The sequence below is a fragment of the Centroberyx affinis genome, unplaced genomic scaffold (assembly GCF_046629955.1).
Source record: "Centroberyx affinis isolate AG114_WGS23_722 - 3 ecotype Tasmania unplaced genomic scaffold, CSIRO-AGI_Caff_v1 ptg005455l_1, whole genome shotgun sequence".
Taxonomy (NCBI): domain Eukaryota; kingdom Metazoa; phylum Chordata; class Actinopteri; order Beryciformes; family Berycidae; genus Centroberyx; species Centroberyx affinis.
This window is the reverse complement of record NW_027282729.1, coordinates 25,771-48,052: the sequence shown is the minus strand read 5'-3', so window position 1 is coordinate 48,052 and position 22,282 is coordinate 25,771. Positions and strand designations below refer to the sequence as shown.

The 22,282-nt window shown below is 40.4% G+C and overlaps 1 protein-coding gene across 1 annotated transcript; it reads right to left on the bottom strand.

Annotated features, from left to right (window-relative positions):
- Nucleotides 1–794: 794 nt before the first annotated feature.
- Nucleotides 795–21,253, bottom strand: LOC139667342 (SH3 domain and tetratricopeptide repeat-containing protein 1). Its single transcript, XM_071546795.1, has 18 exons — nucleotides 21,136–21,253; nucleotides 18,424–18,495; nucleotides 15,866–15,996; nucleotides 14,748–14,853; nucleotides 14,251–14,391; nucleotides 13,778–13,976; nucleotides 13,438–13,514; nucleotides 12,580–12,775; nucleotides 12,334–12,464; nucleotides 10,327–11,697; nucleotides 9,576–9,716; nucleotides 8,080–8,301; nucleotides 7,278–7,458; nucleotides 5,701–5,851; nucleotides 5,218–5,340; nucleotides 3,131–3,281; nucleotides 1,365–1,561; nucleotides 795–1,049 (listed from the first exon to the last, which is right to left on the bottom strand). The coding sequence occupies exons 1-18, from the start codon at nucleotides 21,251–21,253 to the stop codon at nucleotides 795–797; spliced, it is 3,963 nt and encodes a 1,320-aa protein (XP_071402896.1).
- Nucleotides 21,254–22,282: the final 1,029 nt, after the last annotated feature.

Sequence of the window (22,282 nt, the reverse complement as noted above, 5' to 3'; positions counted from 1 at the left end):
TTAATTTTGGGGAATGTTTTGGCATGGAAATGTTCAAACTGAAAGATATTGTCTATCAGCACAAAATGTCAGCTATTGGCAGCTTCATCCAAATATATCAGTGTTGACCTTCAAAAAGCCATATAGGTACCATCATACAGAAGGTGAAAAAAAGCAAAGATTGAGGGACAGAATTGCATAAAATAAAATAAAAAAACAGAGCACTGCTTTTGTTTAGAGAATGTAGAAATGATTGGTGATCTTTGGAAGAACAGAGCTGCTTTGTGGCAAGACAAGAATCAAAAATTCCAAGGCAACTCTCTCTACTGAAAATATTATAAAGCCTTTGGTTATGTGGCTATTGCATCTTGCAAGATTAAAAACGCACCTCAGCATTTGCGGCATGGTTGCCGTCATCAAGGAGCACAATTTGCTGAGATGCTTCTGAGAAACCCACTTTCACTGTTGAAATGGCACTTCACAAGATGATAAGGAAGAAAGATTACAGCTCCTCTTAGAAAACGAGATGTCAACCAGCTCTTTTCCTTCTTCTGATATGACATGAATGTGGCATTAAGCTTCTAAGATGGCCATTTTGCAAAGGTATTTAAGATCCATTGTCTCTTTGTCATGTAACCCCGATGAAGACCTCCTGCCAAAACACGTTGGTTTCTCCAAGAGTTGCTGAATTTGTTCTTCCTTTCACGCTTCATTCATGCACCTTGATTGTAAGGTGAGGTAGCGACAGTTTTGTTTATCTTGTGAAAGGCTTCCCAAGGTCTTCCCAAGGTCTTCCCAAGACGTTTTCTTCTTCCCTATCGTCCGGCGGCCTTGTACTGCGAGGTGCTGCTGCACTGCTGGTCTGGTGCGATGTTGATCCTCCTCACGTTCAGGTCCGCGGCGAATCCTCTCGCCTTCTGGTAGAAGAAGAGAGAGAGCTCGCGGTCTACGAGGAAGTTGTGATAGATGGTGGCCAGGCGGGTACAGAGCTGCAGCTGTGACTTCTTGTTGCCCAGATCCATGGCTGCGGCCAGAGCCAGGTGGTAGTAGCCTGCAGCGTCAAATGGGTCCTACAGAGGTGACAGTGAAACGTTCAGATGTAGCCATCAGAGAAAACCTGTCTTTTACAGTCCTTTCAGGAATCTACAGTTTAGCAATCACAGTATTTAATGCAAGTTCGACTTTACTTGAACTTCAGATTAGCAGCTATGGAAGAATATGGGCATCTCAGCTTTCATTGTGGCTCTATATTTACACAGGTTTTCAATGTTGTACCAAGGTCTTCAAAGTCTATGGTAGTTGGTAACCTCCAGACTCACATGATTGAAAACCACTGACCTAAAATACAGTTAAATCAATAGTTCCCCCATCATCTAGTCCTTTACCTTCAGGTCGTAGAAGATGATGTCCCCCAGTATCTGGTACACCCTGACGTAGTACAGTGTTTCCTCATCGAACTGCAGAGGCGTTGGACAAAGCGTCAGGCTCTTCAGGTAATAGTGCTCAGCCAGTTCAAACTGGTCCAGACAGTGGTACAGAGCGGCCAGGCGGTGGTAGGACACCCGCTCATTCAGACGCTCACCTATATTTAAACCAAAAAGACATCATCATAGATTGTTATGAAATGTTTCAACTTAAAGAGTAGCCTAACTAAACCCCAAACCTGAATCTGTGTAAAGCCTGACATCTAATGGTAAAAAGCATACTACTGAAATTGCCATCTGCTATTGGCTGATCTTCAGTGCCAGGTGATGTCACCACCTGTTACTCTATAGAAGGTGACATCACCTGGCACCAAAGATCAGCCAATAGCAGATGGCCATTTCAGTAGCATGCTTGTTATCATTTGATGTCAGGCTTTTAGTTACTCTTTAAATATACAACTTTTAAATACATTTTTAATGCCTATTAGAACAACTGTAAGCCTATCAGAATATCGCTCTGTGTGACTCATCCTGTTTCAACATCCCCCCTCAACAGGTTTTAAGATTATTATTACTAATATTTTGATCAATTATCAATTGGTGCATTTTGAATGTTTGACTGCTTAAGTCCATGTCCAGTACCGTGATACAGTCTTTGTAGTCTTACTTTGTTGTAATTTATCTGTGAATTACAGTAATGTCACATGGTGTTTGTTTCAATGTCTGTATTTATTTGATGCAGTAATAATAAATAAGATAAAGCTCTGAGTGACTGGGCTGATTCCTCATCAGAAACAGTGCACCAAGAAATTACAACATTTTTTATTAATAGCCTACCTTTAAAACTGAATTTAAGACTTTATTGAATCCTTTATTTAACTGTACTCAAAACCATTTAAGGCCTTGAATAAAATAATTGAAGACATTTTAAGGCCTTTTCAGGACCTGAAGATATCCTGTTGTCTGCATATGCATTTGTTATGAATTTGTCAGTGCTGTGATTATTGTCAGTATCAAGGCCAGTTGTGTTAAACACTGACATCTAGTGCTCAAAAGTAGAAAAGCAGTTGCTGCTTTTCTACATCCTGTCTTAATAAAGAGTGAAAAGGTGAAGAAGCACATGGGTAAAGATGATGTAATAACGTGAAAGTAAATAGTATGAGTATATAATTTTTTTTTATTAAATAGAAAAATTAAATAAAAAGAGATTTTATTTGGGTAATAGAAATAATAATAATAAAAAACAATTTGTATTATTTGACCCCAGAGGATAGCTCAAGAAAGTGTTGCTCAAAACACTTGACTTACTTCCATCATGGGAATAATAAATTCACATACAACACAAAACACAAGCAAAAGATCCAATCAAAATGAAGATAAATCATTACAGAAAAGCCAGTCTAAAAAAAAAGAGATTTTATCGATGTTAATGATGAGGAAGAATATTTTAGAAAAGTTCAAGTGTTTTTCTTCTGTGTTGTTTGTTATTGACTTCAGTTATGGGTGAGTCATGCATCACGAGTGGATGTTTATTTTAAATATCTTAATTGTGTGTAGTGGACGTTGGCCTTTAGTGGTAGTGTTTTAAATCACTGTCACAAAGACAATAAAAGGTCATAAGGTAATAAAAGGGTAAATATTGGCTCTATATATCAGTCTAACCCTAGTTTTAAGTATAAAATTATATTTAGAAAGTGTTAAATTTGTGTTGCAGTTGGTCTCCTCACCCAGTGTGATGCTGATGTCCAGTGCGGTCTGAGCGAACTCCACAGCTTCCCCATAGAGCTTCAGACTGAGCATCAGCTCCACCAGCTTATTGCACAACCTCAGCCTGGTACGAACACTGCCGCTCTTCACTGCAATGGGCAGAGCACGGTCCTATGTGGTGGAATACACACATATACACACATCAGTACACACACACACACACATACTGTATATAGAGTATACACACACAGCTCCACCAAATTATTACATGAGATGGGATGAAACTTCAATGATCCTTGTGGGGAAATTGGGTCGTTAGAGCAGCAAACCAAAATAGATACAGCAAAGAAAAATATAATACAAATAAGAATAGAGCAAATTAGAGATATTAAACATGCAAACAAACTTGACTTACAATTAGAACACCAGAACAAAAGTATGAAATATATGAATTACAGCATGTATATACAATGTGCAGCAGTAGAGCATACTGAGACAAAGAAATTAAAGCATGAATGAAATACGTAAGTTCAGAAAAAAAAACGATATATATATATATATATACATAACAGGTGAAAATATGAGAATATGAAGAAAACACATATGTGAGTTTTAATGTACATGATGTGAAAAAATGTGCACTGTATTTACATTAGCAGGCCTACAGAGGGTCATACATATGTAAAGAAAGTGTCGAGGCAGATACAAAAACGATTCAACCTTTCAAATATAATAAATTTATAGATAACATATGTACAGAACATACAGATTTGGATATGTGCATTCACTTGGAGGAACACTAGCACTAACTGTACCACTAGAGGGAGACAGAGGCTACCCATCCTCTCCACCATGCTCTCATTTGTTTACAGAAATGATACTGTGGTACCAATGATAATGTTTAAAAATGGGATGCATTGCTAGTGGTCTTGAAAAAGAGCATCGGTGGATTAGGCTTGGGTGATATCCAAAATGCAATATCACAATGCTGTCCCTCCAAAACATTGTGATATACGATATTATCGATATTAACATAGACTCGTCGATTTTGGGGTTATATCATGACCAGGAAGCTATACAACCCAAGGTACTACATTACATTACATTACATTACGTCATTTAGCAGACGCTTTTGTCCAAAGTGACTTACAATAGTACATTTTGTCAACAGTAGTGAAACCAACTGTGCATCACAGTCTTCATCATCTAAGACTTTTAATAGGAATAAGTAGCATTCGTCGTTTTTTTAAGTTTAAGAAGGGTAAGAAGATATACCCTGTTACAAGCGGGCAGCTGAGCCGATCTTTTGACCGATCTTCTTCTCCCACCCCTAACGAGGGTCAGGGGTGGGAGAAGACAGAGGGAGGGATTTTGGAGCCTGTCTGGTCTTGTGGACCAATTCTGCCCCCATCTCTCATTGACCTGTTGGCTGCTGGTGTCGTCAGTGATGATAATGAGGGGGAAGAGGATGAGGTGGAGATTGATGATGAGATGGATGACGATGATGATCAGTGAAAGCTAGTAGCTAGTATTAACAGATTGCCATCAATGTCAGTTAGAGTGACTGTCATCCATTTAATAACCTTGCAATTGATATAAGAGAATAAACTAGTTTCATTTGGCTATTGCAGGAAACTATTGCGAAACAAAATAGCAAAAGTAATATTGTTATGAGCCTAAAATTTGTTATTTGCCTGTTTTTCACCAATAAAGAATGGTTGTACCATGTCAATGACCTTTTCATTTGATTCCTGGTGTCAAAATTTTATGAAAAAGTGGGTTCATTTGTCTTTGTGTGTTGTCTGGTTCAGGAGTTATGAAAATCAGCGTTTTTCGCCACTCACGTGGACATCAATTCAATATGGCCGCCAAACGAACCCCATGGGCCATTAGTTGACCTTGGTAACATGAAAAATTCTTAACTAGACACCATTAGGGTCCTAAAAAAACAGGTTACAAAAAAATACATGGGAACCTATTTCTCCTGCTAGACTAATAGGTTAGTTCAAGAAGGGTCCAGGTGTAACCTGAAGAGATCCGTACTACCAAAGTTCAACATCATGACCCAATATATGGGTCTAACACTAGCATCCACATGAGGCCATACCCTGTAGAAGCAGACAGCCTTGTCTCGGTCCTGGCAGCTGTTGAAGAAAACATCTCCTGCAGCTTCCAGGAGCTTCAGGATGAAGCCGGTGTCTCCTGTACTGAGACTGACATCCTGAGCCACCTGGACAATACATGAACAAGAGGAAAAGCTTTTATTCCAAAATGCTACATATTGAGTTGAAATGTATCACTCTATTGTTCAAAAATGAATGATTTAATTCCAAAAATATTAGTATTTTGTAGAAAAGGTGTTAAAATACCTAATGACACCCAATTAGTTTACAATGCATGCTGTATGTAATTAGATTTTTTAGCATTTGCATTAGCTTGGATGTGACAGTAAAGATTATTTCCTGGTGGAGACTGAGATGAAAACACTTGACTCGCAATGAAATTCTCCATGGAAGTTGTTTTTCAAACTGGACAAGAACCGTCCGAGAGACATTAGACTGTCATGGTCTCTGTAGACCTGGTTTCAGACCTGGACGTATAGATCCACCAGTTCGGTCTGGCCCAGCATGTGGTAGATCTTCCCCGCCTGCAGCCAGCCGTAGGCCTCCTTCTCCCTGCAGCCCAGGTCGATGAAAATACCCAGACTCCTCTTGGTGTGGTCAAGAGCCGTCCGGTACGCCCTGAAAACACACACAAACAACAACGCTCTGCATCACATGCTTTCACTCCAGCAATTTTTCAATTTTCATTTCATTTTTCATCAGACTGCTTAGTAGGAAGGATGCAAAATAGCCATCGGGAGTCTCATCAATCTGTGATGTTCAATGTTATTTTGTGATGAAATGTTGTAATGCTGTACCTACTTTCCCTCAACCTGCCTCATCTACTTCTACTGCAGAATCTACTGATTTCCTACATTTCCCAGAATGCCTTTCAACAACCCCCAATAATGGGTGTAAAGTTTTTCTATTTACCTGTGGGTTGTGCATGACTGGAGAAAAGTTGGCTTGATATTGGCTATTGGCTAGTCTGTGGATAGATTTTCTCAAATATTAAAACCAATGGTAGTAAATTGTTTTTCCCCTTCCAGTAATCACACTTCTGTGTTTGTGACATTAGAGGAATGCAAGCTCTGATATTTAGCCTGGCGTTAGCTTTTTACTAATATGGATTACAATTATGCTTTACAGTTCATGAAGGCAGTGTTAATTTGTCAAAATTATCTCATATAACAAATTGTATGAATTGCCTGCATTAAACACAGAGCGTATTTTTGGCATCAGTCCAAAACCACGGTAACACTTTACAATAAGGGTACATTAATTAAGGGTTAATTAATGCTTAATAATCATTAACTAACCCTTAATTAACAGTTAACTAATGTGTCTGGTAATCATTTACTAATGGTGTTCATGTTAACTAAGGTATTAATTTATGCATTATTTAATAGTCATCTTTATAAACTATTAAATAATGTATAAATTAATACCTTAGTTCAGTGATTCTCAAACTTTTTCATATCAAGGACCCCAACTTTAGGCCACATTAGGGCCACAGACCCCCATTTGATGAGATTTTGTCTCTCGGACCCAAATCTGAGAATATTTTTTTTTTGTTGTTATAAATGATTTTGTCCAGAATTCCATGACTATCTGTATTGCAGGTAGAGAGATAACAGTGAAACTGTGACCAAAACAGTTCTCTAATTGTGTTAACTTCTTGTAAATGAAATAATGGTGAAGTTTAACAATTCATCATTTTGCTGGGGACCCCCTGTAACTCCCTCAAGGACCCCTGGTGGTCCCCGGACCCCACGTTGAGAACCACTGCCTTAGTTAACATGAACACTATTAGTAAATTACACATGAGTTAACTGTTAATTAAGGGTTAGTTCACGCTTATTAAGCATGAACTAACCCTTAATTAATGTACCCTTATTGTAAAGTGTTACCAAAACCACATTCAAAAATCCATTGAAGTTATAGTGGGGCTGCGGCCAATGAACCATGGCGGAGCTAACTTCCGGGTTGGCCTACAGAAAAAACGTCATCGCTGGACCACTCTATAGCTACACATACACACACACACACACACACACACACACACCTGTCCGTCCCCAGGCTGAGGTAGAGCTGGCTGATGGTTTCCAGTGCCACTCCCTCCTGTCCTCGGTCTCCTCGGCTCCTCAGCAGGTCGACCTGGTGTTGGTTGTAGATGATGCACTGGGCCTGGTCCGGACTCACCGAGCCGTGCAGCTGGCAGAGGAGCTGGGTCGCAGCGAGCTGGCCTGGCATGACAATACATATGATTTATTGGCATTATTTGCCAAGTATGAATGCAAAGTAGGGTGTTAATGGAAAAGAGCATGAGCACTATTCCTGGACAGCTAAAGGTTAAAAAATAAGAGAAATTAAAGCTGCAAGCAGCCTCGAAAGGTGTTATTTGGACTTACGGTTCAGGAGGAGAAGATTGTCAAAGGTTTTTCAAAATTTCCAAGATGGCGGGAAATCTATCCAGGCGGACCTTATGGGTCCCAATTTGAAATTTGTTCAGCATGCCAAATGACAGCTATATACCAAGTTTCAAGTGTCTAGGTCAAACGGGGCGGCCTGGATGACCGTTTAAGTTTCACTGCGTGTTATAGTGCCCCCTGTGGCTGAAATGTAACAAAATCGTTTGGAGACCTTCTTACCGGGAATTGCGATGTTTGCGCCAAATTTGAAAAGTTTTGACCAATCAGACTAGGAGATAGAGCCATTTACAATAGGGGAATAATAATAAGAAGAATCTGACCAAAAACAATAGGTATTCCCAGCTAAAGAGAAATTATATAATACAATATGTTATAGTTATAATAGAGAATGAGAGTAAAAGAGGGCATACAAGAAAGACCCAATACTTGACTCACAGTCTGAACGGTTGGCCTTGATAGCGAGCAGCAGGGCCCACTCATAGCATCCCTTCCCATAGTCCAGCTGGCCCTGCTTCACATAGTGCTGTCCCAGCTCCAGCAGCACGGTGATGAAGTTCACCTCATGACCCGCTTCATCCAGCTCAGAGAAGAGCTGCACAGCCTCGGTCAGATGCCTCTCCGCTAGTCCTTTGGCCCCGGCCTTCAGACACAACAGCCCTGCAGGAAGAGGGAGAAGTACAGAAGAGAATGAGTATACAAGAAGAAGAGTTTTTTTTTTTTATATTATAACTGTCAGTGTTGTGGAAATTTGAGAAACTCTCCCTTCTGCTCGTCAACAGAATCAAACCGGTTTAGAAATCCAGTCTACTTCATGGTGAAAATGACATCATGTACGCCCAGATTTTAATGAACGCTCCGATTGGTCGAAAGTATGCATAGTTAATGAGCCAGGGACAGTGTGAAAGAGAGCAAGGAGAAATGTGACAGACAGTTTGCCTTGGTGACAATAATGCAGTTATGTGCAGTTTTCCACTTCACTCTTTATCTTGAACAGGCGTATTATTTTTCCATCAGACTAATGAAGCTGAGCGGAAGTTAAGCTGATGAGGGAGCTGGTGTGTGTGTGTGTGTGTGTGTGTGTGTGTGTGGATGAGTGAGTTAGGCAGAGACTCGGAGGGAAGGAGAGAAAATCCTCTGATAACATTTGGCTTGTTCTTTCTTTTTGGCATGAAATTTTACATTTTACATTTCAAATATTTAATTATTTTCGCAATAGGAAAATAAAAAATATTTACTTTAGCACAGATTGTACTGTGAACTTCAACTAGATACTTCCGCTTCGGCCATGATGGCCAATAAGAAATGGGTGTTGCTCATTGTTGTTGGACAGGAGCAACCCCTTCAACCCCCTGAGGATTGGCTTAGCATTGAGAAAGGGGTACTTAGACATCCATATCCAAGCATAACTAAAAAAATAATTAAGTGACTTGGATTGTAGGAGATGCAAAAGTGTAGGAGAGTATAGGAGATGCAAAAATTGAACAAGAAGTACTTTTTCTGTCTACATAAAATTGTATCTCTTTGTTTTTAATTATTTTAAAATGTTTCTTTATCATATCTACATGCTTTTAATCCAAAGACGAAGTAGCGGAAGGGCCAGAGATTATATATTCATTGAATTCATAAAAAAAAAATCAGCTAGAAAAACTTCTGTGCACCGAGTCGACATATAAGACAGTGACAAAAAGCTGCCTGATAAAGCTTTTTGTTTGTTGGACTGGCCTTTGGCAGTGTGAATATTAATTCTGGCACTGGTGGTGTGTAATTTGGGTTTGTTTGGGGAATAAAGTCCTCTGTGCTGAAGGCTGAGGAAAGAACGGACAGAACTGAGGAAAGAACGGACAGAACCAGAAACTCTCCAGTGTCTGTTCCTTCAGTAATCTCACAGGAATAGTGTCCAGAGGAAGAACAATCTTAAGCACATATGTCACCTAGGTTAGCCTGGGCTACAGCCCAGTTGGGTCGGTCCTCATCCTCTTCGCAGATGTCAATAGCTGCCTGGTAGCTCTCTGCTGCCCTCCGGAGGTCACCCATGCACCGAAGCGCCACACCACGCATGTTGAGGAGCACACCTTCACATCAAAGGAAATCAGATGAGTGTCTGTTTTAATATCCCTGGAATAGGCCAGTACCATTACCCAAGATAGTTTTTTAAAGGTGCTATGTGTAGCACTGTAACATTGATAAATTGTTACCGTCTTAATTTTGAGACATAGTGTAATTACTGTAAACAAATGAGACCATTACTGAGAAGCCTCTACTGGCCTCTACACTGCATTTGCCAGGAAATCTGCTTGATTGCATTACAGCACAAAACAGGAAAAAGGCGCTTTGAGACTCTGAGAGGCAGAGTTTTGGCAATGGCAGATGGTAGAAGGAATGAAAGGCCAATGGAGAAATCACTTCCAACATGTATATCACAATTCATTCAAAAGACAAAGAGAAAACCTTTGATTGAAGAAGTAATATCGTTGACAGAATGCAACAGGGTTTATGGGAAATGTGGTCTGAATTTTGATTAACACTAACACTAACAATACCACAATGTAAGATAGAGGCTACCCATCATCTCAACCATGGTCTCATTTGCATGCAGTAATTATACCAAGGTATGATCAAAGTTAATATATTGATGTTTAAAACTACTACATGCAACACATTTAACTACAGAACACCACAGACCTTCCTGAGGGGTGGTGCAGTGTTCCGGCATGGAAGCTAGGACAGAGTCCAGGATGTCCAGAGCGACATCTGGCTGGTTGTCATTAATGTGAAGCCATCCTAGCCAGATGAGGGCGCTGTTTCTCTCTGGGACGGAGACAGAGAGGCCTTGTGAAGGCGGACTGTGGTTGATCAGAGCATGCATGTAGCAGACAGCACGTCCAACCATTCTGTGCTTCTGAAACAGCTGGGAGAGACAAAGAGTGAGCGGCAGGCTCAGCACATGGCAGCGGTCGCCTCCTCCTCCATTTTGTCCAACCTCGGTAAAAGAGAGCGCTCGGTGTAAATACGGAACCACCTGAGCCGGAATGGAGGCTTCCTGTTTTGTGATCCCGTAGAGTCTGTTGGCGTTGTCCAGAACCAGAACCATGTCGCTGAGGCAGTCGCTCAGCGTGGCAGACGGCTGCAGAGAAGCTCTTCGGACTGAACTGACACTGAGGTGGGGAAGGCAGAGCTCACTGTAGAGCCTCCCCAGGGTCAGGTATCCATGACTGGGAGGTATGGTCCATGTTCTGGGAGTGTCTGCAGAAAGAGCAAGTAGCCTCTCGATATAAGGCACAGCGCGGACACCCTCACCACACCTCCAGTGGCGCTTCGCCACTAGGAAACAGGCCCGGGCCTCCGCCATCTTGTTGTGAGACAGAACCGCTTTCTTCAGAATGTACTTAAGAACCTGCAAGTCGTCCTCCATGCTCACCACGCAGTCTGGGACGCCCATGATCAAGGCAGCGATACGCTCCGTCAGAGCAAAGTACTTTTCGGTGTTTTTCTGCGTAAAATATATGACAGCCAGGTTGGCGTAGATGCTAGCCAGTAGCCTCAGGTCCGCAAAGCCCTCTCGCGGCACGCTGAGGGCTTCCTCAAAGTAAACCCGGGCCTGGCTGAACTTTGACCTCCCGCCACAGAGCTTGCCCAACAGGAAGCACAGGCGGCTCTGCGACCAAAAGAGGCGCTTCTTCCTGGCTGTTTCCCTAGCGACACCCAGAAAGGCCGTCAGCTCGTCCTCGTCGGATTGGCCAACGAAGGTGGAGGAGGCGAGGAGTTCCGGGGTCAGTCCGTAGAGGACGCCAAACTCTAGTTTGTAGTCACGGCTGTCCAGAAAGGAGAGGAGGGGAATAAAGTTCTCTGTGCTGTTATTTCCCTCTACAACTGGGTGAACAGTGAAACAGGGGGGCTCGGGATCTGACGTCTTAGTAGCCTGGATTGAGTCCTCTTGAGTCCCGTTTGTGGTTGCAATGGAATGAGATGATGAAACATTCCCCTGGATAAGAATCCTCTCAATATTTCTCTTCAATTCAGACTGCTGAGTAGACACTTTGCCTGAAGAACCGTCTGGAAATGATTATTGGGAGTATAAACTCAATGTTGTAATATGGAGGAGACAAGGTTCTTTGAGATCCATCAAAACAGTAAATATAAACTGAGTATCATTGGGGGGCTATTTGTGCCAAAATGTATGGGGAGAAACAGAAAGCTTACTTGACGTTTTCTTTTCAGCACCTTGGTGATTGATCAGATCTGAGAATGAACAATTCAAAGCAAAAGAATATGAATGAAAAGATACGTATAACACTTAACAAACAGCTAGTAATGAAAGCAAGTTGATCAGGCAGCTATTTAGCTATTTTTACCTAGAGCTCTACCAAAAAGTATTGGTTTCATGCCTGAGATGCCTCAATTCAGTCAAAACTCAAGGACACATACGTACATACTGTGACCGAAGTATTCAAAAGAAGCAGTAAGTACAAAAATGTCCTTTTTGTTACTCTGCACACACATACTTTTGGGATATTATCCTAACATCCTAGAATAGATACAGTCATCCAAAAAAATCAGATATGAGCAGCAATTTGGGATTGAGAACGAAGGCCCGCAGTGTGAATATAGCCATTGAGACTTTAATCAGGTAGAACCCACCTTCAAATCTAGATCTAAAGATGAATTCTCCAGGCAAGATTTCTGTCTTACCCAGCTTGTAGTTACAACCAATATCATTTTGAGATGTCGTCTTCAGCAAGGCAATCGTCTCGTCTATGACTTGCTCCTCATTCAGACTGAAGAAGACCCTTTCCTCTTTATCCAAGAAGATGTCTGTTGAGCTGGAAGGGTGACAGAGAGACAGATACCCTATGTACTGACCCATCAAGCTCAGCCAAATGCCATCTGAGTCATATGGTGCAGTGATCGAAACAGTAATACTGGTGACACACTTACTCACAAATGTCATTGGACGGTTTGACCAGGCTCGTCTTGACCAGCCCCACCTCTCCCGTTGCCTCCATCCTCCCCGTGAACCAATCGAAACAAGACACCAGGAGCCCCACAATGACGATGCGATCGCCGGGCGCCACGCTCAGCTCGTCGGGGCCCTCGGCGTCGTACTCCGCCGTGGCCAGACAGGTTCCTCTGGCTGAAGGGGGTGAGGGAGGTGAGGAAGAGAGGGAGAATAGGGAGGAAAGAGAAGGAGAGAGATGGAGGTTTCGGATGGAGTATGGAGTGTCATGGATAAGATTAGATTAGGTGAAATGTTAAAGGGGCTACAAGTCAGGCTTTTACTCTCCCATAGCACCAAATGTCCATATATATCTTATGGTCACTGGTCATCACTGGAGGGTTTGATAGGGTTGTTGATCAATACCAATGACTCAACAATTACTTAGACAGCTGCTGAGATTTCTGGCTTTCAAAACTCACACTCTGGGCTGTACTCTGTTTTGGAACAATATTTTGGAGTTTCAAGACACTCCCAAATTACTGTAAGGTATACAATATATGCAAATGAGAGAAAATGTGGGAATATGAAGAAAATGTGCATAATTTTCATATTAACAGGTCTATAGAAGGCCTTATGTATGCATAGAAATTGTGCAGGTGTGCAGAGGTGTGCTGTAAAATTTAGCTAGTCAGTTTACAGATGTAGATAACATGTACCAGCCATGCAGTTTTGGAGTGTGTGATTGTGTGGAGGGTGACTATAATTCTACAAATTGAAAAATTTGAGGTTTAATTGAGTTTGATTTATTGCCAAATGTGCAAAACAACACAGTCTGGAGTTGATTTGACTGCACTTACCAAACTGGAGAGGGAAGTCACAGGCAGGTTTCCCACCGCCAACTAAAATGTTCTCTGCACAAGATTTGAGAAACCATCTGTGGGCAAATAAGACCATATGAGTTTACTATTTACTATTTACTATGTACTATTCAACAGGCACCTACATCTTTCTGAATAATGGTTACAGTCCAGAACAAACAAGAACAGTCACAAATAGAATAGAATACAATAAAATGGTATAGAATAGAAAGTTTGACTCATTGATTGACAAGTCAGTGTGGACCAAATCCTCCTGCGAGGGCACACACACCACACACACACACACACACACACGCACACACACACAGATCTGACTCACTGATAAAAGGGGATGACAGGCTCTAAGGCGGGTTTGCGTTTTGTGCCCCGGGTTCCATCAGCCAGGCAGAGGACAGTCCACCCTGAGCCCAGGAAGGGAGGCTCAAACTGGGCTACGTCTCCCTGCTCCAGGTACAGGTCGCCTCCAGAGGTGGAGCTGTCAAACATCTGGTTGGAACTACAGCTGGCAAACAACGAACCTGAGGACAGAGAGAAAGTATTTTGGTTTTAGCGTCCCAATGCAGTTGCAGAGGCAGTGCCATAAAGCAATCCAGCAGATTTCCCTCCAAATCCGACCCAGGGACACACAATGAAAAATGCAGAGTAGAGGTCGGTAGAGGCTAGCAGTCTTCTCAGTGATGGTCTTGTTTGTTTACGGTAATTATACTAATGTCTCAAAATGTATGTGGTGATGATTTATTGATGTTAAAATGCTACACAGGGCACCTTAAATAACTGTATTCCATCACCCACCATCTTGCATGAGGATGCCTTTGTAGATGAGGTTGAGTGTTTCCTCCTGGATGGAAACCTCAATACCGACGTCTTCCTCCAGAGAACTGAGCCAGAACTCTTGGTCTAACAACAGATTCTCCATACACTGACCTAGAAAACCTGGAGGAGAGGAGAGTGAGTAGAAAAGAAGTGATGTGATGACATGAAATTAAATAATATTTCAAATTATTACTAATATTATTAATAGTAGTAGCAGTAGCAGCAGCAGTAGTGGTGATAGTGGTAATAGTAGTTGAGTTATTGTTATATAATAGTAATAATAATAATAATAATGATAATAATAATAAACTTTATGAGATACATATCTTAAATGTCCTTTTATGTCTGTGTTAATACAATGCAGTAAGTATCTCTAATGATTGGCTATTGCAGCGGTTGCTTCACCGTAAATGCTTAACTGCAAATACAGTCAAAATCACTGCCACTGAAAGCCATTTCATTCTTGCAATGCACACCTATTGAGTAATATGTGGTGAACTTCCATATTTCTTCAAATGTTTTGAATGTCACAAATATGATGTTTTCTTCACTGTTGATGGAGAGGAGATGAGCTGACAACTCCTAGAGAGAGAAGAGAAAAGGTTTCACAATAAACAGACACTTATGTAATGTTTGTTCTCAAAACAAGACAACTTCATGACAACTTAGTAGAAGTGGCTACATGAAGTTAGAATGTGTCATGGCTCATAAATAGCCTCAAATATGAGACGTGAGTCATCAAGTGGGAATTGTACTATAACAAAAACAACTTTCAAATGTGAAATTGGTAAAAAAAAAAAAAATGCATTTGAATTTGCTGGTGCTAGTTCCCGCTTCACTTTGTGTAGCAACCATGGGATCCGTACTTCATATTTCCGTCCATGTGGTATTCATACAGACGTGTTTCAAATACTGCATTTGCATACTGACATGTCACATACTAAAAACTGCATACAACTTGTATGTAGTATGACAACAACAAAGGTCATGTCCAAATTGTCTAAATCTCACGTGCTAAGCTGGCTAACGCCAAACTAACACAGTTGGTGGACTTGGTGGACTAACTGTAGCTAAAAACCACTGCGCAGCGGATGAATACGTGGTTGCTGACCAGAAATAGTTCCAAAAATAAACCTGGCTACATCAGCTATATATATTGAGTAATGATAATTAATTTTTAAAATGTATGAATCTACATGCTATATAATAAAAAAACAGTACCAACTTTTTACTACTTAAAGGTTAGTCGTCTTAGTTTGGATAATGTTAGTTGCCTATCAACATAGTCATGTCAACATAGTATTAAAGTGTTAGCATGGAGCACCTGAGCTAATGATCTACCTGGGACACATGGATGGTTACTGGTGGCGGTGTCTATGTTCTCATCATTTAATGGGTAAGTTGACCAATGGGACTATCTACTAAAAACATGATGTATCCCTTTAACTTTCAATTCAGCCATCAGCCAATTTATTGAGGAAGTAGGTATTCTTTACAGCTCACAGTGTCAGGAGCTGAACATAAATCTGGTAGCCAGGTGTGTGTGTGTGTGTGTGCATGTGTGTGCGCGTGTGTGTGTGTGTCAGGTTTGTACCATGAATAGAGCGTTGACCTCGGTGCTGTCAGCCTGCAGAATGCGCAGTTTCCCTCTCAGCATTTCCTGTGACTCCTCATCTCCAGGAAGTCGGTCAGGACCCGCCACCATGGCCAGCAGCATCGGCAGGGCTAAACCCACAACACACTGAATTAGTACAAACCAATAGGTGATATTTACGTGAGTATGAAGGAGGATGACAACACCCCCAAATGATTAAATGCATCCTCATGGTTGTCCTTTTAGGATAAGATGAAAGTTTAATGATCTCAGGGAATTTGGGTTGTTGCAGCAGCAAAATAGCAATACAGCGAAGTACTAATACAGATTTTCTTTTATTACACCAGTAATTTCAACAAAGTAATTAGCCTACTTCTACTTAATAGGGTGTTTTGGTACTCTTTCCACCCAAGCTAGCAGCATGAAGACGCTCCCTCTCTAGTTAATGTTTACTAAAAGACACAAAAGCTGAGTGGTTTCTGCTGCGGTAGCAAAAACACTTGCTGATGCAATAGAACATGATCCACATTCCACGTAACCTTGCAAATTAAAAAAAAGGAGGTTATGTGTGAACCAGCAAAATTAGCATATTGACTTGATAGCATCTAATATCATTTACCACAAAACCTCCAAACCTGATGATATCCACTAAATTTCTGATTGACAAGATATCATTATTTGGTCAATATGATAAATTATTAGATGTAGGGACTGACAACCTTGGTCGTAATTTTTGCTTGACTTGTGCTCTCCATTATTGTCAAAAACTATAAGATCAACTTTGGACTCAGGATACGACACCTTGCCATAAGCAAGTGACATCCATGCTTAAAATAGCTACCTAATGTTGCTGGGCTACCTGTGAATCTAACCTCATTTAATGTGTTGAGTTGATGAAACTGTGTAACTGACTGACTCAGGGAGATTAATCAATGACTTCAGAGGTGCTCATAGGTTCAAGGTACTGTACAAACCACTTCAAATTCTCACATGATTTTCCACAGAGAGGTCAGCTCAGTTTTATAGATCATTATGCTTTTTTATGTTTGCACTCATGTGAGTATTGTGTTTTATAGGGGCTGACAATACTAATTATATTTGTATGACGTATTTCTTTACAAACTTTCTGTAAAGTACACCATGAGAATCATCCATGCCTATACAAACAGCTGCAAAATACATTGAACAAAATAAACATATTAAAGGTGCTACATGTAGCATTTTAGCACCACTAATCAATCCCACATTCATTTTGAGACATGATCATATAATTACCGCAAACAAACAAGACTATCGCCAAGCAGATTGGGAGCCTTTATTGGCCTCTACACTGCATTTTACATTGTGTGCCACCGCAAATATCTGCTGGATCGGATTTGGAGGGAAATCTGCTGGATTGCTTTACGGCACAGAACAGGAAGAGAGCGCTGTTCTTCCAGAGCAAACAGAGCAAAAGCTTTAAGAGTTTCTGGCAATGGCAGACGGTGGAAGTAGTGAAAGGCCGATGGAAAAATCACTTGCAACATGTTTATCCTCTTCACAGAGGGGGAGGGGAGACAGGAAGCAACGGGGCTTATGGGAAATGTGGTCTAATTTGAGAGGCACTACCGCTAAGAATACTACTGGTATGAGACAGAGACGACCAATCATCTCCCCTCTTCCTTTGTTTACAGTAATTATACCAAAGTAGCACAATTAATTTGACAATGATATAATGATGTTTAATTGTCTAGCTTGCAAGTTGTTCATTACAAATCAGTAATCACTATTAGCCTATATTATTACATTCTTATATTATTTGGTATCACTGTTGAAAATGAGGAAAAGGGAATTGATGACATCACACAATGCTGTATGGGATGAGTCGTTCATTCCCTCTTAAAAAAAGGTATGTACACAGTAGAGCTGCAACGATTAATCAATTAATCGATTAATTGGTTTGAGTAATTTTTTAAGAAAAATAAGTCAAAATTCTCTGATTCCAGCTTAAATGTGAATATTTTCTGGTTTCTTTACTCCTCTGAGTTGTGTTGTGGACAAAACAAGACATTTGAGGACGTCATCTTGGGCTTTGGGAAACACTGATCCACATTTTTCACCATTTTCTGACATTTTATAGACCAAACAACTAATCGATTAAACAAGAAAATAATTGACAGATTAATCGACAATGAAAATAATCGTTAGTTGCAGCCCTAGTACACAGTCTTGAACCCTTTTTTCTGAATCTATTATTATAAGCCTGTGATTCAGCTGGTAGCTGGTTGATTTGGTTCAAAACGTAAAACTCTTTATATTAGGATTAAAAGAAAATTAATTTGAAATTTACTCGCAGAACTCGGGCCATTGAAACAGGGCGTGATGTATACTGTAATGACACTAATAGAATAATGGAGCTGCTTCAGTAGGTGCAGATCTTTCAATTCAACATTATCCTTTAAATTGAGGTCCGGGCCTCCAAATTTGGACGGGTTAAGCCAACGTTCTGGTGCCAGTACCAACAAATCCAGCGATTCAAGACCAAGAAGTCTGTGACAGACTCCACACTAGGACGTTACCTGTTGGGAAGTTTTCCTCAGCTGTTGACAGAGTTCTCCTCAGACTCGCAGCATCCCTGGAGAGACCACGCTCTGTAAAATAAACGAAGGAACACTTTAGAACTTCCATATGTTACTGGAACCTTGTTGCATTATGGCAAGCTGTCAGTGTCAGGTGAAAGTTTTTTTTATCTCCAAATGTCAGAAACAAAGAAAACAACCCTTGGCGACAATGGGTTTTGAGAATGTTTCATAAGCTGAAGGGTGGTAGAATTTACTCAGCCTATAGAGAAACCATGTAATCCTTCAATTGAAGTTAAAATATCAAAATCACCAACATTTCAGTTACAAGGTTTACGAGGTTTTTACACGACAAGTGCTTGTTGCTTCCCTGTAGAGGAGTTGTTTAGATCAATAGCTCTCAAAAGTGGGGTCCTTGAGGGGGTTCTAGGGGTCCTTGAAGGGGGTTCTATGTGTCCTGGAGGGGGTTCCAGGGGTCATTGAGGGGGTTCTAGAGGTCCTTGAAGGGGTTCTATGTGTCCTGGAGGGGGTTCGAGGGGTCATTGAGGGGGTTTCAGGACTCTGTGAGGGGACTTCAGGGGTCCTTGAAGGGGTTCTAGAGGTCCTTGAGGGGATTCTAGGGGTCCTGGAGGGGGTTCCTGGGGTCCTTGAGGGGGTTCTAGAGATCCTTGAGGGGGTTCCATGGCTCCTTGAGGGGGTTCTAGAGGTCCTTGAGGGGGTTCAAGGGTGCCCGCAGCAAAATAAGGAATAGTTTAATTCCTCTATAATTTCAGTGTGTAGACAGTTCTACAATTCAATACTGAATCAACAAGATGATCTTACCACATAAATCCCTGGGACTAAGTCTGATCAAATGGGGGTCTGTGGTTTAATTTGGGCCTATTTGGGGGTCCGAGACATGAAAACGAGGACACCTCCTGGTTTAATGCATTCTAGTTTTGGGCTTCCCATTGACCCATTGGTTTAAGGGCTTCCCATAGACAACCAGTGTAGTATTGATCAATTCTACAATAAATATGTAATCAATCAAACTGCATCATATCCACCGTACGAGAGGTGAACAACACTGACTGGACCAGATCTGATTTTTAATAAAAGGACTATATCGGCCCCCATATATCAGTCTAACCCTCCTGTAGCCTACATCACTATATTCTAACCATCCATTACTGTATTATAATGATTCCTATGTAGATGTATCAGGTAGGGAGTCTAGAAAAGAAAAATAATAATTTCTTTACTACAAGAACATGGACCTTTCTGGGAGGTTAAGCACTGATACCCATCTCAAAATTATCCTTATTGCTTTTGATTTATTCATCTTCATCTTCAGTATGAGAAACTTATTAGCTTGTCCATCACTTTTATTATAAGTGTATGACAACTCCAGGAAAACAAGACTAGTATCTTTCCTGTGTGTGATTGGGTGATAGTGCCCCGACCCCCACTGCCCCACACATACACACACACACACACACACACACACACACACACACACAGAAAAAACAGGAGGCATCTGGCCAGCTCCGATTTCAGTGTGTCCCTCAGCTAAACAGGAAAAATCGCACATGAGAGCATGAAAACATAATATCAAAATAATATTTCTATGTCTGTAGTACCCAGTACTGAGTTCATTGTGGCCTTATTGTAGTGTTTTTATCTCCTTTGATATCACTGTAATACTCCTATGATATTCCTATAATGACATATACTGTCTGCCATACTCACCCGAATGAAAAGTTACTGGGCATATCAATATTCTTATCGTAACATAATATAGTAGGCTAATATATAGTCGTATAATATTTATAAAAATATTGACCTTGAAATCGTGTTCCTGTAACATCAACATTCCTATAATGTCCTATAGGAATGTTAAGTGTTTCTTTGATACTGAATGGTGTCACTATAATATTACTATATATAGTAATACTATAGTGACTACAATAATGACTTACAGTGTGTCTGTGATACTCAATAGTGAGTTTAGTGGCCTTATAGTACTTAAGCTTTTTAAATCTCCTATAGAATCACTATAATATATTCAGTGTTGAAAGGCTTCAATATTCCTATAGGAACTTATAGTTTTTCTGTGATAGTTCTGTGATAGCCTATTTGGGAAGTATCCTTCTGAAATGTATTATAGTATTATTATAGTTCTATTATAGTTCTATTATTATAGTTCTAAGGGAATAACTTTGAGTTTGTTGTTCACAACATTGCCGTCACTAAAAAGTTCATAGTACAGCCTATTTCTAACAGACTAAAATGTGTAGTTGCATAAATCATATTTGAGAGCAGGAGTGTGTGAAGGCCTGTTGTAGGTTTACCTTGTTTATGCCACTCATGAAAAAGAACTATAAGGATCCTATAGATTCCAGAGAGATATCACAGAAAAACTATAAGTTCCTATAGGAATAGTATAGGCTTTAGGAATATTATAGCCTAGAAGATAAAAACTATCTAGTCACGATAAAGTCACTATAAATTCATATTGAGTACTACAGACATTTAACTCTCTATTCTAATATTATAGAAATAGTATAGTGATAGCCTACCATAGGAGAAAAATATATTATAAAAGACTATGCATTCATGTACAATTTTGCAATAGGAATATAGTATTTTTTCACTAGGATGAGTGGTAGATACACTTTAAGTCCCTATAGTGATATATAGGATTATTACAGGACATTATAGTGACTTTCGTACCCATTTTGCTGTGTCGGGTCGTTTTCTCCGCCACGTCCCGGTACTGCTGCTGGTCGTCGGTAGAGATCTGTCTCCGGGACCGACGGGTCCCGGGGTCTCGGTCAGTGCTGGCTGACATCTCGGATCAAATAGTGCAGTCTCCCTGGTCCCGGGGCCCGTGTACGGTAAACTCCACCACACATCACATGCCTCTCCACGAAATGTGCAATAAACTTGAGGAGACAGCAGCGTCAAGCCGGACAGAATGAAACAACATGGGACTTCTGACCTGACCTTTCAAAATAAAAGCCTTATTGCCGAACAGTGTTTGCTCAATTCAGTAATAAATAATTTAGCTTATTACTTTCTAAGAGCGGTAATTAGTTACACTACTGGTTATATTACTATTCTGTAACAATCTCAAAATTGGAAATTTCACCTTTTCTTCCCATCTTAAATCAGAATCAGTCAGTTCCCTCTCCTGTGAATGATCAGGAAACCAAACAATGTTCATGTCCGATGTTCTTGTCGTCCTTTCACTGGATAAAATCAAAGTAGAGGGAACACTTCCACCCAGAGAAAGTCAATTTTTAAAATAACCACTTATAAATATAACCACAATAACCGTATTATTAGGCTACATGTAACATGTGTTGCAATGTGATTTTTAGTAAAACGATGTACAAAAATGAAAATAAGCAGGTACTGATAAACAGTTCAAATACACCTGTTATGCTTTTATTTTGAAGGCGAAATCGCTTAACTTCCGGTACTTCTCGCTTACTCTGCCAGGCTTGACGCAGAATTGACATTCCATTATTACAGCTACATTGACATATTATCTATATATACTGTATATATTTGATCTATTTTTTGTATATTTTTTTATTTTCTTGATTATATTATTAACGTTTTAACTTATTCATATTATATGTATTGCTATTATTTTATAATTAACAATACGCTATATATTTTATATCAATTCCCAATAGCCAGATACAATTCTCAGTGCAAAATACATTCTTTTGCGCTTTTGTAAGTTGTAAACAACCGATAAAAGGCCTCATCCTGCCTCTAAAATCAAGCCTGGATCTTCCAGGTTAATAATCACTGACTGAACAAATAAACGTCCTTCCTTTTTCCAAATCCCAAAAAGGAGTGAAGCCAC

Coding starts and splice junctions, on each gene's coding strand:
- LOC139667342 (XM_071546795.1), bottom strand. CDS start 21,253: ATGTCAGCCAGCACTGACCGAGACCCCGGGACCCGTCGGTCCCGGAGA. Junction 13,977..14,250: donor AGGCATCCTCATGCAAGATG/GTGGGTGATGGA, acceptor CTCTGTCCTCAG/GTTCGTTGTTTGCCAGCTGT. Junction 5,852..7,277: donor CTCAGCCTGGGGACGGACAG/GTGTGTGTGTGT, acceptor GTGTGTTTTCAG/GGCGTACCGGACGGCTCTTG.